The following is a 15,734-nucleotide window of genomic DNA, read 5'->3' as shown; positions in this document are numbered from 1 at the left end:
ATTTAATTGTGGCCTTTATTTTGAACGCACAGAGGCTGGTGAAAATGGTGGTGCAATCTGAGGAGGGCTCAACTATTGATGTTAGTTGTAAATGCCTCAAAATTCCACATTTAGTGTGGTTCCACATTTTCATATTTAAGAAAACAAGATATCACTAGATGGGAAGCAACAGGTCACTAGCAATATGTTGTAAATGATCATTTACACATTTCAATGTTTGATATATCGTATCGTGGTTAGCTTAAGGCTAGTTTTCATTTGCGGTAGCTTGCTATGTTAGCACAAATAAAATAAAGCATTTAGTGTTTCTGAGAAATTTCCCACCATATGGGAGTAAATAAATTTACTACAGATTTTTAGGACTTTGTTAGATTGTATATTTAAGCTATTGACAATGTGACAACCATAATGCGTTTCTTGTCTTAAATGAGCTGATAAAAAAACAACAAAGCCTCTTTTTGTTTTTTATTAGTTTATTGAGTCATTTTTTTAAAAAAATTCTCTTTCTGAAGACGTTACACATTGCAAGTGATAAAACAATTCTTAAAGACTGTGAAAGGGATGAAACGCTTGTGCAGTGGTGCCAGTGTATTTCGTGATCATGTGAAAACATGCTGCTGGCAGGTTCTTCCAATGACAACAGCACAGACAAGTCCATACTGACAACATCAACTTTAATTACGTCTAACCCAGCATATACAAGCAAACCCTCACATTTGGAATAAAACAGATGCGTCATGTCCTCTGCGTGGCAGGCTCTAACTCACAAGGAATGGGAGGAGTCAAAAGGGGGCATAACGAATAAATGAATAAGAACTAAAGGCTCCATGACAGCAACATAAAATAGTACTGCATGCTGTGAACGTTTTTTTTCTGTTTGTGTTTGGTAGCAGCACCCCAGATAAAACACACCAGTGAAATAATGGGGAAAGGCCCGAAATACCGACAATCATATAACTGTCGCACTAATGTTTAATTGTTTTAGCATCATTAGGGCCACTCACTAGAAGCAAGTATTACACATAATATCACACCTACATTTCATTTTTCGTTTTTTACATTCCCGTGTTTAGGATTTTGTGGAGGGTAACAAACGAGGTAGGCCGGCTTGCGGAATGCTGATTGCTCAAAGTTTGGTGGTGCGGGCTGAGGCGCCTGGGCAAGCAGTCATCAGATCGGGCATATATAAAATATATAAAATATTATTATAATAATAATAACAGTAATAATAATAATCATGTTGATAGTAATAATAATTATAGTAGCAAAAATAAATTATATCTGTGTGTTTTTGTATAGTTTCTCTTGGCAAGCCCTTGGTTGTATTCCTGGCTTCATACGCACACACATCACCGGCTGACCGCATGACCGAGACCGAGAGGGAGGAAGATTAAGTTGAAGGGATACGAAAAAGACGATGGGCAGGGGCCAGGTTGTGGTCAAAGGTGGAGCAAGAGGGTGGGGTCTGAAGCATGGCATCTTAAATGATGCCGTATTTGGCCAGGTCGCTGAGCTCCATGTCGCCAAAGGCCTCCCATGGGCAGACCACTGTAAAGTCTGCATAAAGAGAAAAAGAGAATAATGATATTGCAGCAGTATTATAAAATATCCTATTCTACCAGCTAAAGCCAATTCACAATCGGGGTTTCTTTCTTGTGAGTTTATTTTTGACAAGCCAGAAGATCAACCGCAACATCTTATTTGCAGAGTTACATGAAGTCTTACTTCATGTTTAACAACTAATATCAAGAAAGAATTGTCACAAAGTTGCAACGCACCTGTTCCAAGTCCCTCCATGCCAGGGATGTCATCACCAAATCTGTGGTTTACAGAGGAACAGATGGGTTAAACTTCCATTTTTCGGACGATAAACCGTATGATAGATGCTGGATTATTGTGAGTGTGAACATGGGTTTTGAAAGCTTACCCCTTCTGTCCAGGCTTGGGGGCCTTGCTCTTGAAAGTACGCATCTGCCTCTGCTTGAATTTGGGTGGTCCCTTCTTAGGCGTGGTGGGCCCTGCTCCACCTGCTGGGGCTGCGAGGGCACTTCCTGCAGGGGGTGCTGCGTTCATCTTTGTGGTCTTCTTCCAGAGAAAGCGAGACAGAGATGTCAGACTAAGGCTCCAACATAAAACATTTCTATCCCACCCCAACAGTAAACCACGATGACGTCACACTCTCTGCTTTATCAACACCCACCCCACCTCAACTGCCTTTAATCCTGGCCATCCTGCCACTACCCCTCAGATTGCAGGGCTAATCCAGATTAGATCTGATTAGGCTAATCACAGGCATTATCGCTGATTCCTCCCCATAGCCACTTTGTTTAATTGCCCTTCCCAATTTTGGGTCTTTCCTGTATGTCATCTGGCATGACATAGTCAAAAACCACCATTGTGTTATCTTCATTTGCACATTGTCAACTACAGTGAAATCCTGACCCTGATTTACTGTGCAAAGATTTTTTTTTGCATTTTTAAAACTGCAATTGACCTTTAGCAGATGTATTAAATCTCTACTCTCTCTGGATGAATTGCACAGCTCTTGCTGCCTCAGAAGAGCACAAAATATCATAAAGGACTCCTCACATCCCTATCATGACCTGTTCCAACTGTTGCCATCAGGCAAGAGACGCAAGAGCATTAAAACCAGGAGAAACAGACTAAACAACAGCTTCTACCCTGTTGCCATCAGGGCACTTAATGTCATCTTTCCAACTCCAACTCAATTTCTTTTTCATGTGCTATAAGGTTTCTCATGTGCAATAAGTTTTCTACTTCACCATTTAATTTAAAAAGTTTTTATTTTTATATTTTGAATATTCGGTATTATATTTGTATTATATTTTGTATTGTATTAGTATATGTCTTCTAAGATAGCTGTTTTATTTTTATTTTGTTTCTACACAGAGTATTTAAGATACCTCTCTGGCTCAGGGACTGCACCTTGTTACATTGACAATAAAGACATTCTGATTCTGATTAATGTCTCACCACATTCACTATTTATATCTAAGTGAATATGGAAGAAGGCGGAAAGAGGTCCGAACCCTTTTGAAACAAACTATTGCCGCAAATGTCAGTCATCTAGTTAGGCCATTAGGTGTGTGCACCTTAATAAGATTACATTTCTCACACATTTGTTGACAACTAGCACTGTCCTTGCTCTATCTTCCTCCAGCCGCCTCTCACTAATCCTCCTACTTCACCCCGTTCGATTCCGTGATCTTGTTACATAACCTCAGACACATGGATCTTGCGATTAAAGAGCCTGAACTCAGTGTATTATAGAATTTGCTAGACACACGTTCACATGGTACAAAGATCAGTGTTGCATTCGAGCCCAGCGCATATGTCATCGACAGCCTGTGTGGCATATGCAGCCACCAAAGATCCAATCTGGGGTGATTCCCTCGCTGCCCTGGCAAGTCCTAACAGTTGTCACATACAGTCTAAGACCATTCAGCTGTAAATTTTACATGATATGATCTTGGCTGCATGCCCTCAGCAAAAGAAACAGAAAGTGTGTCAGAACCAGTCAATAGTTTGGGCAAGTCTTCTCATACAATGTTTTACATTGTAGATCCAGCCGTGGAATTATGTAGTTAACAAATCAGAAAATGCTTTGTATTTGGATTCTTCAAAGTCACCTGGCATGTCGCTGCAGAATACTGTGGTAGCCATGCCGGTTAAGTGTGCCCCGCCAATTTTAAATAAACTGCCAACAGTGTCACCAGCAAAGCACCCCCATGTTATCACATCTCCTCCTCCTTGCTGCACAGTGGGAACCACCTTTTTCCATAAATTTGGACTCATCAGACCAGCTTTTCATTGATCTGTCATTGACGGACTGTCATTTCCCTTTCGTTAGTTGAGTGTTTCTTGCCATAATATGGATTAGAACATGACTATTCACTATATAGACCATAAGTCTGCACAACACAACTGATGGTCTCAAACATGTAGAATGCAAGGAATTAACTAAGTCACATCTGTTAACTGAAAATCATTCCAGTTGACAATCTCATGAGGCTGATGGAGAGAATGCCAGGAGTGTGCACAGCTGTCATCAAAGCAAATGGTTTTTAATTTGATTTGTTGAGACTCATCTATGTAATCTGTGGTTTAAACTTCGGTTTTCAATTCAGTTCCTCTGTGCATGTCCAACATCATAGTACACCACTATGCATCAATATAAACAATAGCTACAGAAACACTATGGCACTGTGTACATGTTTAAAATCTTCTCACCTGTTCTTCTCGCCCTATTCTCAGAGAGCAGGTGATGGTACAGCAAATCCGAACAGGGAGGCATCTTCCGTCCTCACCTTTTATACCGCCGTGCTAATCTCTTGCTTCTCTCCAATCACGTGTCCCCCTGAAGGTCAACCAGCGTTGCTCGACGCTGTCTCTCTGTCCCCTCCCAGGCTCCTCGCAGCCCTTCATGGGCTGAGGTAACAAAAGAGATACTTAGCCAAGAGTTGTTTTAATCCCCGCCACTTAAGAACACATTGGGACACACATTACCTGATTTTAGCTGGACTCCAGGGCCAGAGGACAGTCTAATCAATGGTGGATGTCTGCTTGCTGTCTGCATGTGTGTGTGTGTGTCTGGTCTCGTTTCATGTCCATGTGAGCCATTTTATCTCATAGGCAATGTATATTTTTTCCTGTTTCGCTAGCTTTTAGCTCAGGCCCATCATCACATTCACCAGCAAAATGGTTTTGTTCCTTTTGAGGTGACCATGAGTATTACCACTGTGACTAAAAATGATGGCATTTTCCAGCAAATTCATTGCAGCAACACATTACATTTCATATAAATGTAAAAAAAATTACAGTACTCGCCTATCACAATTGGCAGTAGCTCTTTTAAGCTCGGTTCTTTTAGAAACGTGACGTCAGACAGTTAAGCAGGGTGGGATGAGGTAACAGCAGATTACACATGGCCACTTCAGGGTACATTGTTTGGGCTGTGAGACTGCCTTCAGGATCCATAGGATATTTCTTTATTTACATAGCTTTTTCCTTTACGTCCCTTTAGGACACATGCAATGGCACATGATTCATTATTGAATGCTTATTTACATTTGAATGCATTGCCTTTATCAGACGCCCTTATCTACAGTGACCTTCAATAGTTACAGGGACACTCAGCTGGACACACTCGGGGTTAAGTGTCTTGCTCAGGGACCCATGTGTAGTAAGGTGAACTTGTCTTCGTCTGGCTCATAAGCAAGTGTCTTGCCCACTAGGCTACTACCACCACACCTGTGATTCAATGCATATAACTGAATGTTAAATTGCTTTACATTTTACAAAATTTATGTTTGAATATTCATATGATTTTTACACAAATGTATGATGTATTATAATTAAATCATTGATTAAAATGCATAGAGTTTACAGACCCTCCAGCATTTGTTCTTTTTGTGGGTGTAAGCTTCAAATTGGATTATAGAGCAGGACAGCAGTGTTTACTGGAAACACTGTTTGTGTACATTGATCCAAACAGTGCTGCAAACAGTCCCTGTGGTGATGCGTTACAGTTATCGCTTTTAGAAGCACAGTGTTCATCAACAGAACAGAACAGAATGGATTATATTGTAGAGGAAGGAGATGGCATATTTCTATAATCACCTTTATTGATATAGGAGAAATGGGTACAAAATAAGAGCAGTTGGGGTTTACTTTAAAAAGCAAAATCCGATCTTTAGTCTCTGTATCTACTGCAGTCCATGCATCATTTTTCAGGGATTGACAATTTTCACAATTTCATGGATTCAGATATATTGTCTTCCAGTTCTGAAAAATAGCACAAGAAGCCTAAGATTACAGCACATTATGAAGGCGTTTTTTCTTTTGTGTGTTTTCACCAACAATAAGCTGTTTCATGTTCATGAAAGTGACTTTCAGTGGGTTTTGCCTAAATGACAGCTTGACCTTTTCAAGCTACTAGTAAACACTTTAAAGGTACGACAGCACGTCACAAGCAAGACAGTCAGGTGTAAACTAAAGCCTTATTTACACAAAGGACAAAACCGATAAGTAAATCGTAGGAAGGAACCCAAAACACAAACAAGTAGGCTGTAACCACCCGTAATGGGGTGACGTCACGTCTTCTGAAGCTTTTAACTCGCTTTTCATATTGTCTGGCGTTGACCCCGAAAAAAAGGCAATTTTAGGCATTTCACTAATTTTCACCTTCCATATCACACCAACACCACCTCTTGGTCGCCTAGTCCAAAGATAAAATGAGGAAGCCTGCAAACGGAGAGCCGCTCAGTATTCAGAATGAGCTTTGCAAGGCTATATTTACAGCAACTGAGTAAAGTTCACGAAACCCAGCATGACAACTGAATGATCCTTATCATTATTATGCTGTGCTGACAGGTCAGTGTACCTTACTAAGATGTAACTTGAATATCAAGAAGCACGCAGCTTACATACTGACTGTTAATAGCAGGAGAAGTGTTAAGAATGCTGCTAGGCTCTTATACACTTTGGGGCATTCATGCAGTGGGGGGGTAACCGTGCTTTGCATCTCCCTCCCAATGCACAACCTGATTTACATGGAGCATGCCCAGCACCTTCCATTGATATTTCTGATCTGTTTAGCAGCCATAGCCAAGAACGTTCTTCAAATTAGGTCCCATTTAAGCATAAAGCTTATTTCACACATGACTCAGTCATGCTTTTCAGCATAAAGAGAAACCATTGCCCGCATTATCCATGTTTCAATGGGGCAGTAGTGGCCTAGCGGTTAAAGAAGCGACCCCGAAATCAGAAGGTCGAACCCTCATCCACCAAGGTGCCACTGAGGTGCCACTGAGCAAAGCCCCATCCCCACATACTGAAGTTGAGGGTTGTTAGTCATAGTATGAAAAAAACAATGGCCTTAAATAAAATTCTCTTGTCCAGGAGCTTCCAAAACCATGTCTGGAATTCCATATCTGGAATTCCATGCCAGAATGCGTTTTTTCCAGAGCTTCCATAGGGAGATTCATTGACAGCCTAGCATTGGATGTGTTTGATTGTATGTACAGACTGTTACAATGAACAAGGAGCCCTTAGCAACTTAATATACAACCTCTACCTAACACTTTCTGGGTAGGACGTGATGCCCCTACTGGTCACGAAAAGAACTGAATTTCCACTGTCTGCACCTTTCTCCAGCAGCATGTTTCCTTCATGATTTTTTTCTTGTTAATTGTTACAATTTTGGTGTTTCATTCTGTTTCCTGTTGAAATCTGACAGACTCCATATCTGCCTCCACATTTCAAACATCAGAGGGTTGAGGTTAAGGGTGGATAATTGTGCAAAAAAAGCTCAAAATCATTTCCATTTGCAATTACATACTTTTCAGCCACTGGAAAAAAATCTGAGTGCTTATGACGATTGCAATGTCTCAGTTAAACGGTTTACTGTGAGAAACATGTAAATTGGACGATCATGTTCTCTTGCTTTCCTGTAGCTAATACACTGCAATTTAATACACATTTGCATGCATAAATTTTTTCCCAGTCCAAATGTAATGCAATATGTGTTCCGAATGTACTGAACAAACAGTGATATTATCACAATTCCCTTTTCCTGCTTAGACCTCAGTTAAACCCGTAGTAGCCGTTTTATCATTTAATATGGGGACCAGGATTTCAGGTGCTTGGGAGAGACTGCTAATCTGCTCTGGGTTGCTGCAGTATGGTTTCTGTCATGCTCTCATTCTCCAAGGCAGAGCAAACTGATTTCCCCTGCAGTTGCCATGGCAACACAATATCCCTTGCAATTTGGGACTTTTCTCAGATTTTGAAAAAAACACCATTATTGCTAATGTGAATGTATTGCATTTGATGAATGTTTGAATAAATACTGTTTCCATTTTCACCACTTTGACTATGATCCTATGAGATCTCAGTGAGATCCTATGAGTACCTTCACTCTCTTCTCACCGTTCCTGCTTTTGTTCTTCTTTCGTCGGCCAAGGATTTGATGTGATTAACACTGCTGTTTTTAGACGCCACTTTTCCCTGACCTAGTGCAGACAACACATTCAACCAAGCTGCAGCAAAATCATTGGCAGCTGAACTGAGGGATCAGTGCTGAAAGGTGCTCTTAGATTTTGTATTTTTGGATTTGTTTGAGCACCTTCAAAGACATTCTGAGCTGTGGAATAGTGATCTGCACTTGCTTAACTTTCAGACATAGGGGGAAAAAACTGCCTCCAATAAAAAAAATCCCTTAGATGTGTTAGAATTCAGAACTGAGTTTGCCATTCCCTCTGTGATTACTTCATCTTGACCTTGGCTGATGTATAAGTAATAATGTGCTGAGGATGACAGCAAGGGAAAAAGACAGAAAAGCAAAAAGTGCTTATAGCTGCTTTTTAACTTATAATAAAGGCAGCTCCCTGAACTGACAGTGTTTTTATGGGCCTGAACCAGAATAGATCAAAACACATTATTTATTCTACTTTTTTTTTAGAAGTTGCACTCTTCTACATTAATTTGTGTAATGAATAGCATACAACATGTTCCAACACTTTAAAGTTAGTTTTAAATTTATAGAGCTAAATAAAAACCGCAACTTGCCGCATGGAAACATATGGGCTGCAAAGATAAAAACATTGTAGGGTTGAGCAAAGAGGAAAGTTCTAGAAATGCCGTCAGAGAGAAAGAGAGTGAGCGAGATGGCATGAAAGAATGGCAAGAGAGGTGACGACAGAGCAGAGATGCTAATCCGATCTTTGAGGCTTTTCCTTGGGCATTAAAAGTGGACACTTATTAGATTGGATTAGTTTCCCCGCTTGGTGAAGAAGCTAATTGGATCTGACCAAATCAGGAGCATGACGTTTGAGGGTGCGTGGTGGAGGCTGCAGGGATGATATGCAGCTGACCTGGAAACAGTGTTCTGGGTTTAATGTTGCATGGAGGACGAAGCATGCAAAGAACATTTTTCTTCTACAAATTAAGCTTTGTGCAGCCCAGTTTGTGTTCATGTTAAAAAATTGATGATTTTAGAACTCTTTTGCATACTGAAAATGCAATAACTTGAGTTGCTGGCTCATTTCTATCAATGCCTGTTTTTACACTACTAACTGTCTGATGTGTTGCAAATTTACAGTTGTGTTATTTTGCTAATTTAATATGTACAATTAATGTGCCATTCTGGGGACACAACTGGCACCAATCAGCTTGACAGCAGGGCTCCAGCCATGGACAGGTGCGGCTGATCAGGCATACATGGCTGTTATAACGGCTGCAGGTATATTTTTGTTTGTTCCTTTGTTGGTTCCCCAGTTTTGGCCTTTGTGCTGTTTTCTTTGTGTTAATAAATCGTTGTTCCCAGTATGTGGGGCTGTGACAGAAGAGCAGAACAAAACGGCAGAAGAGGAAGATGACTGAGAAGAGCTCCATTTGCGGCAAGTGCGGGTGCCAGCGAGGAGCACCATGGGGTCATAGCGTTCCACGGCATGACGGGGCCAATGCTGCTGTGCCGGATGACGTCTGGGGGCCAGCCAGAGGGTCTGGGTCCTCCGGTGGGAGGCAGGACCACTATCGACAGCAGTGCCGGAACCCAGTGGTTGCCGCCGCCATTCCCCCCTCCGCCCATGATTGAGTTTGGGTGCCTCAGTGCTGTGCCCTTGAGGAGGGGGGTACTGTGATGCCCCGGGGCCATTGGGCTGTCACAGCAAGTGCCCATGCACCTGATTATGGATCAGGACTCCAGAAAACCAAAATGCAGCAGTCAGTCCAAGGCTGTGCCTTTGGTGTGGAATCTGTGACCTACCTCCTGTATGTTTTTCAGTTCCTGGAAATCGGCACACGCCTGCAGCCAATGGACATCTTCATTAGTTACACTTGTTTGTATGACTGTAAAAAATAACATTTCAAAACCTTTCCCACATTTACTTTATAAAATAAATAGAAAAAAAAATTATCAGACAATATGTTGGTTGCATAAGTATGGAGGGTAATGCTTGGTTGAAGCACCTTTTGATTTAATTACAACATTGAGTTATCTTGGGTTCACACCACCAACAAATGAAGAGATTGATTAGTTCCACAGGCAAGGTAGTTCAAAGTTCAACTCTACTGGTCAGGGAGGTTGCCAAGAGACCAAAAGCAACACTGGGAGCAACAGGAATTTCTCCTGTATTCTCCATATGTCTGGATTATGGCTTAGGGTTGCAAGATGGAAGCCTTTTCTTATAAAGAAAAAAAATCCAGGCCAAAATATGTTGTAGTGTTTTGTTCACTAATCCAAAAGGTATTTTTGGTGCAATGTATAACAAAAAGAACACCATACCCATCATGCAGCATGGTGGCGGCAGTGTCATGCTTTCGGGCTGGATCTGGGGCTTTGGTCAAGACAGAGGGAATAATGCACACTTCCACTTCCACACTTACTTTTATCGTAAAACCTTAAGGCATCTGCTAAAAAGCTGAAGACGAAAAGGAATTTTACGTTTCAACACAACAGCAACTTCAAGCATACATTAAAATAAAAAAGGATGGCTTCACATGAAGAAAATTAAAGCTTCAGAATGGCACAGCCAGAGTCCAGACTTAAATTTAATCGAAAATCTGTGGGGTGACATTAGAAAAGATGCCCTCACAATCTGACATACTTGGAACACTTTCGCAAGGAACAGTGGGAAACTATTTCCAAATCAAGATGTCATGTTGACAGAGTTCTTCCTAAGAAGACTGAATGCTGAAATTAATTAATGGGGCAGTGGTGGCCTAGCAGTTATGGAAGCGGCCCCGTAATCAGAAGGTTGCCGGTTCGAATCCCGATCCACTGAGGTGCCACTGAGCAAAGCACCGTCCCCACACACTGCTCCTGTCATGGCTGCCCACTGCTCACTCAGGGTGATGGGTTAAATGCAGAGGACAAATTTCACTGTGTGCACCGTGTGCTGTGCTGCTGTGTATCACATGTGACAATCACTTCACTTTATTATTATTAATTCAAAAGTTGCTTCAATAAAGTATTAGTTTAAGTATTAGTATTAGTCTGCAAACAACTAAATGCATACTTTTTTATTTTTAATTGTATGCTTGCTTTTCAGTTGAATTGTATATATTATAGGTCACACAACATTTTCAAATTGATTTATTGTGGTCTAAATTTTCACAACCAACTGGCAACACTTTTTACGTCCACTCTATATTTAAACATCTCATTTTTCCATTGGTGGTCTATTTTGGCCAGTGTTTATGTGCTGTGCATTCTGTCTCAGCTCTGTCTGTGCCTGACGGCATGGCATTACTGATGATCACAGAACCAAACTAAATTCAGTTATTCCAAGTGTGCTGTGTCTGCAGGGTTTGTAGGGACTGACAGGCAGTCGGAGTGATATTGGGGAAGCACTGGCAAGGATGGATTCTCTGCTCCTTTCAGCCGAAATGCTGCATCTACCCCCTCATTTTTCTCCATATGCGCCTGTTTTTCTCTCCGAATTTTTTCCCTGCCCTCTTTTTTTGGACCAACCACAGGCTTGGCACGGTAGCTCGCTGTCGCCGTGGCACAAGCGGAGAAACACTGAGCCCTCCGGCCAGACTTCCTGTGAGAGGCGGAGGTGGGGAGAGGCAGGAGGCCATGCATGTGCAAGGCAGACAGGAAATGAGGCCGTGGCAAATGCATTATGGGTTTGGCATTGTGGCTGAATTAAACAAAAAAAAAAAAAACAGGAAAATGGGAGAAGAGAAGAAGAGTGGGATAAATATTAAAATTGAAAGGTTATAGGTGTTAACACCTTAATTTAGCAGCATGCACCAAAACCTGATGATTGCACTCTCACACACACCACACACTCTCACTCACACAACAGGACATGTGTGTGTGTAGGTGGGATGTGTCTTTCATTAGTTCTCGCACTGATGATAGGGATGATGGCCAAAAATTTGGGATCTATTAACAGCCAAAACAGAAAATAATTTCAAGTCTTTCCAAACTCTCGTTCTGTTTACCCCCCCAGCTCCCTTTTTATTGTTCCAAAAGCCAGAATTAAATATCCTATATCCTTCTGGATATGGAAACAATGACAAAATAAATGAATAACATTCTCCATTCGACAAAATATAGTTAAAGGGAGGTACTGTGTGACGATGTAGGGGCAAGTGCACTTCTAAATCTCCACCTACAGAGGGGGCTGATGGACCATAATTAACATCAAGTGGCATATAAATTAGTAGTACCAGTTTTATATCATATCACCAGTGCACATTAAAATAATTAGAGCCATAATAGCCCCAGTATTGATGTTTTTTTTTGGTTAAGTATACTTATAATTTCTGTTCTGTTCTGGTAAAAGCTCTGGCATGCCTTTATTAATTATTATTGAAATAGGATTGAAAGTCGGAGGGAGAACAGTTGTTGGATTTGGCTGAAAGGCTGTGTGTGGATGAGATTAGAGTGGTTTGGCAGTCTGGAGATGGGCGGTGGCTCTATGCCCAGGCAAGGTAAGAACAAGTGCTCAGTGTTTCATGACAGAGCAGTTCAGCTCCGACTCGTCTGGCCTGTGAAGCAAAAAGCAACATGTTAAGAATTGTGCTCGGCCATCTGACCATAAACAGCTTACACATTTGTTTTAAGACAATTCACTGTGATGATCCAGATTTGAAGATAATAATGATGCTTAATTTAAATTGAATTACCTTAAATCTTTATGATTTCTAGAAATTCCCTTAGTTTTGACACAGAATGTACTTGTTCAGGTTTATTTTGAGAAAAAAAACTTTTTATGTTTGGGCCAATAGGTGATACTTGAAATTAAGTTAGATTACTGGCTTAGCTAAAAAAAAATCTTATTATGCTAAAGAGTAAAGCAACTGAAAGGCTGTATACATTGTTATAATAATGCAGTTGTTATCTTGCTCTGTGTATATCTGTTTGTGTGTTCAGTCATTCTAGGGTTCAGGAGACATGCACATGTCCCTTACTGGGTTGTCATTGTAGAGTGCTGTGCACAGTCCATCAGATGTGATTACTGTCTGCAAAGGCATGATCTAGAAGAAGGAGCAGAGAAGGAGAGACGGGGACAGATGGTGCACAGCGCAAAACAAGAGTGCATGCAAAACCGGAAAAAACGGGCAATGGATCAAACAAAAAAGAAATCCGATTCAGCGAAACAGGACATTTCATATACAGATAAACAGGAACATTGATGGAGATGAGGACAAAGAAGAAATTTGATGACCAAGTTAAACTTCAAGCATGAAAATACAAAAAAAGACTTCCAAAATCGATAAAAGATAATGAGTAGAAGCCACCAGCTAAATAAAACCTACAAAGAAAGACAGAGTGAAAAGTCAATGTTATTTATAGACGGGACATATTGTTGCACTTAGCCTGTGTGTTTGTGGCCTCCCATAACAAACACTATGGGGATTTCTGGCTTGAAATGTGCTGGCTGAAGTGTATGTACCGCTGCCTGTCTATGTGCACTGATTGTGTGTTCTTTTCCTCGAGTGTGTGTTTTATGTATGTGTGTTGCCATTGCGAAGAAAACGCTGCACCAGCGATACTATTGTTTGGAAATTTTCGCGGCTAATGTCATTTACTTTGACATTCAGTTTGCAGTTTGGTTCTGTTTCTCATCCTTATCAAAGTTAATTTCAGGGTAAAATGTCCTGGAATTACAGAACCTTTGGGCAGATTTCCATGAAAGTTGGTGACCAGGTGTAACATGTGCCAGAGAAGAACCCGCGTGACTGGAAAATGTACAAATGTATTTTCACTTTTCGCAGTGTGCGGCATTTTGATTTAGGAAAACTGTCCTATCCTGTAGGGGGCAGTAAAGTTCAGTGGTGATGAAATGTAGCAGATGGCTATCAGATGGCACTCATCTTGGAACACCTGACATACCTTCAAGCTACATGTGCATGTCATGGGACTGTTGTCCTTGGCAGAAGTCTCCAAATACTCTTCCGCTTACCCTTTATATATTTACATCTTCAACTTATATGTTCACAGTATGTTCAAATTTTTTACATAAATTGATCTTTTAAGTATTTTGAGGCTTTAAGACTTTCTTGAGGTTTTAACATTTAAGACATTCAGAAGTCAAACATCTTCAAGCACTTAAAAGTACAGTCTGGCCAGTGAATGTGCTGACCATTGACAGTTTGGCAGCAGTTGACTGTGGAGCGTATTGACACTGGCCCTCGCCAGGCTTCAGCCGCACAGATGTTTCACTGGACATGAGTGGGGGAACTGGCGACAGCACCCAGATGCGAACTGGAGCAGGCCAATCTGAGGAATGTAGACGAGGCGATAATGTTTCGCCCCCGCGACAGATATAAACACAGGGAAAGCTATCTTCATGTGGTTATCAGGGTCTCGAGGTTCTCAGTCCTCAGTTGACCTTTCCCCGTGACGTTATATAAACACATACTTACGACATTACCTCCTTCCCACATAATTTACTTATTAAGGTTCAGAACCGCTGTCTTTTTTCAGTGTGTGTGTGAATGTATCTACACACCCAGAAACTGATACCCAGACTCATGCACTGACAGTCTGAAAAAAAAGTGCCTTTGTTTGGAGAATAAGGTCATGAGATAAAAAAATCACTGTCAGAGTGGGAAAAAAAGCACTAGATGCTCACAGATACTTGCACAGAAGTGCATGAACTTTGTGCATGAAAAGAAAGAAGTAGAATATGCTAGAACTCGCAAGATGAGTCCCCGATTAGACACGATGCACTCAGATGAACTTACAGTAAGTGCGGGACCAAGCGAGGTGAAGTGGGGTCGATTATGTAATGTTCTCAAACACTGGTCTGTTGTAAAATCTCGTCAGACTCTTTACTCCTTTTGGCTATTTTTTTCAGGCGCTGATCATGTTGGAAATACTATGGACCTGACATGAGGAGTCCGCATTTTCTCACTGTGTTCCCGTGTGTTTACTCTTTACTTTTTTTCCACTCTCCAGTTTGGGTTGGTGAACTGGTGATGCTAAATTGACCATTTGGTCTAGATGCATTTATCCAGCAGAACACCTGACCCAAAATTTTCTGAAAAGTGTGCAAAGCTGGTATAGCGTGGTTTTAGAAAAACAAACATGATCTCATGTATGGGATTATTCGTAGGGATTATTAGTAATCCTTGCATGGTCTTTTCTCCATCTTTATTTCTGTACAGTGCACTCTCCATCCCTCTGTGTATTGTGTGGATGTGCTTTGTCCAAGCAACTTTTCAACAACTTTGGCAGGTGCTAATGAAGCCACCAGTTGAGTGAAATCTCAGACTTTTCCATTCTTCCTCATGCATAAAGACATTTTGGTGCAGAGTACAGCCTGCATAACAGATTGTATCAATCTGAAGGCTGTAAACGTGTTATATCATGCATTACACTGAGTTCACGAGGTATGAGACCATCACCATGCCTTTGGACATTTTTGGCATGTATTGTCTACATGATTTATTTATTCAACAGAGGATTCTATATGATTTTATAAATTCTTTTTTCTTATTATGTTTGCATTTAGACCAATGCAGGATGTATTTTGTTTGTCAGCAATTCCAACATTATCTGGCCTTGTGCCTGTTATAACTGTCAGTTTTTAATATCCCATCATTTTTAATATCTCATCATCATTCTGCCTTCTTGCGACATTTGTATAAAAAAAATATAAAGGAATGTTCTCTCTGCTTAAATCTGTGAATTAATGTCCACTGTGCACAAATCTGTAGATTCTTCCATTTGATGTGCAGGAAAAAACTGGTTT

General features: G+C 40.9%; 1 protein-coding gene across 2 annotated transcripts; it reads right to left on the bottom strand.

Moving 5' to 3' along the window:
* Positions 1–461: 461 nt before the first annotated feature.
* On the bottom strand, positions 462–4,354 carry LOC114794149 (retinal cone rhodopsin-sensitive cGMP 3',5'-cyclic phosphodiesterase subunit gamma-like). Of its 2 annotated transcripts, none has more exons than XM_028986511.1 (4): positions 4,252–4,354; positions 1,928–2,082; positions 1,779–1,819; positions 462–1,557 (listed from the first exon to the last, which is right to left on the bottom strand). In XM_028986511.1, the coding sequence occupies exons 2-4, from the start codon at positions 2,071–2,073 to the stop codon at positions 1,481–1,483; spliced, it is 264 nt and encodes an 87-aa protein (XP_028842344.1). In that variant the 5' UTR covers positions 2,074–2,082; positions 4,252–4,354; the 3' UTR covers positions 462–1,480. The 2 variants fall into 2 exon arrangements, with proteins under 2 accessions (XP_028842344.1, XP_028842343.1); XM_028986510.1 differs by having other exon boundaries at positions 1,928–2,085; positions 4,252–4,303.
* Between the last annotated feature and the right edge of the window lie 11,380 nt (positions 4,355–15,734).

Source organism: Denticeps clupeoides, chromosome 7 (assembly GCF_900700375.1).
Source record: "Denticeps clupeoides chromosome 7, fDenClu1.1, whole genome shotgun sequence".
In the NCBI taxonomy this organism is placed as follows: Eukaryota; Metazoa; Chordata; class Actinopteri; order Clupeiformes; family Denticipitidae; genus Denticeps; species Denticeps clupeoides.
This window is presented reverse-complemented; position numbering and strand designations above follow the sequence as displayed.

Bases quoted from the DNA above. Each gene is read 5' to 3' on its own strand.
- LOC114794149 (XM_028986511.1), bottom strand. From the start codon at position 2,073: ATGAACGCAGCACCCCCTGCAGGAAGTGCCCTCGCAGCCCCAGCAGGT. The intron at 1,820-1,927 runs GTAAGCTTTCAA...TGTAAACCACAG, and splicing joins CCCAAGCCTGGACAGAAGGG to ATTTGGTGATGACATCCCTG. The intron at 1,558-1,778 runs GTGCGTTGCAAC...CTCTTTATGCAG, and splicing joins CATGGAGGGACTTGGAACAG to ACTTTACAGTGGTCTGCCCA.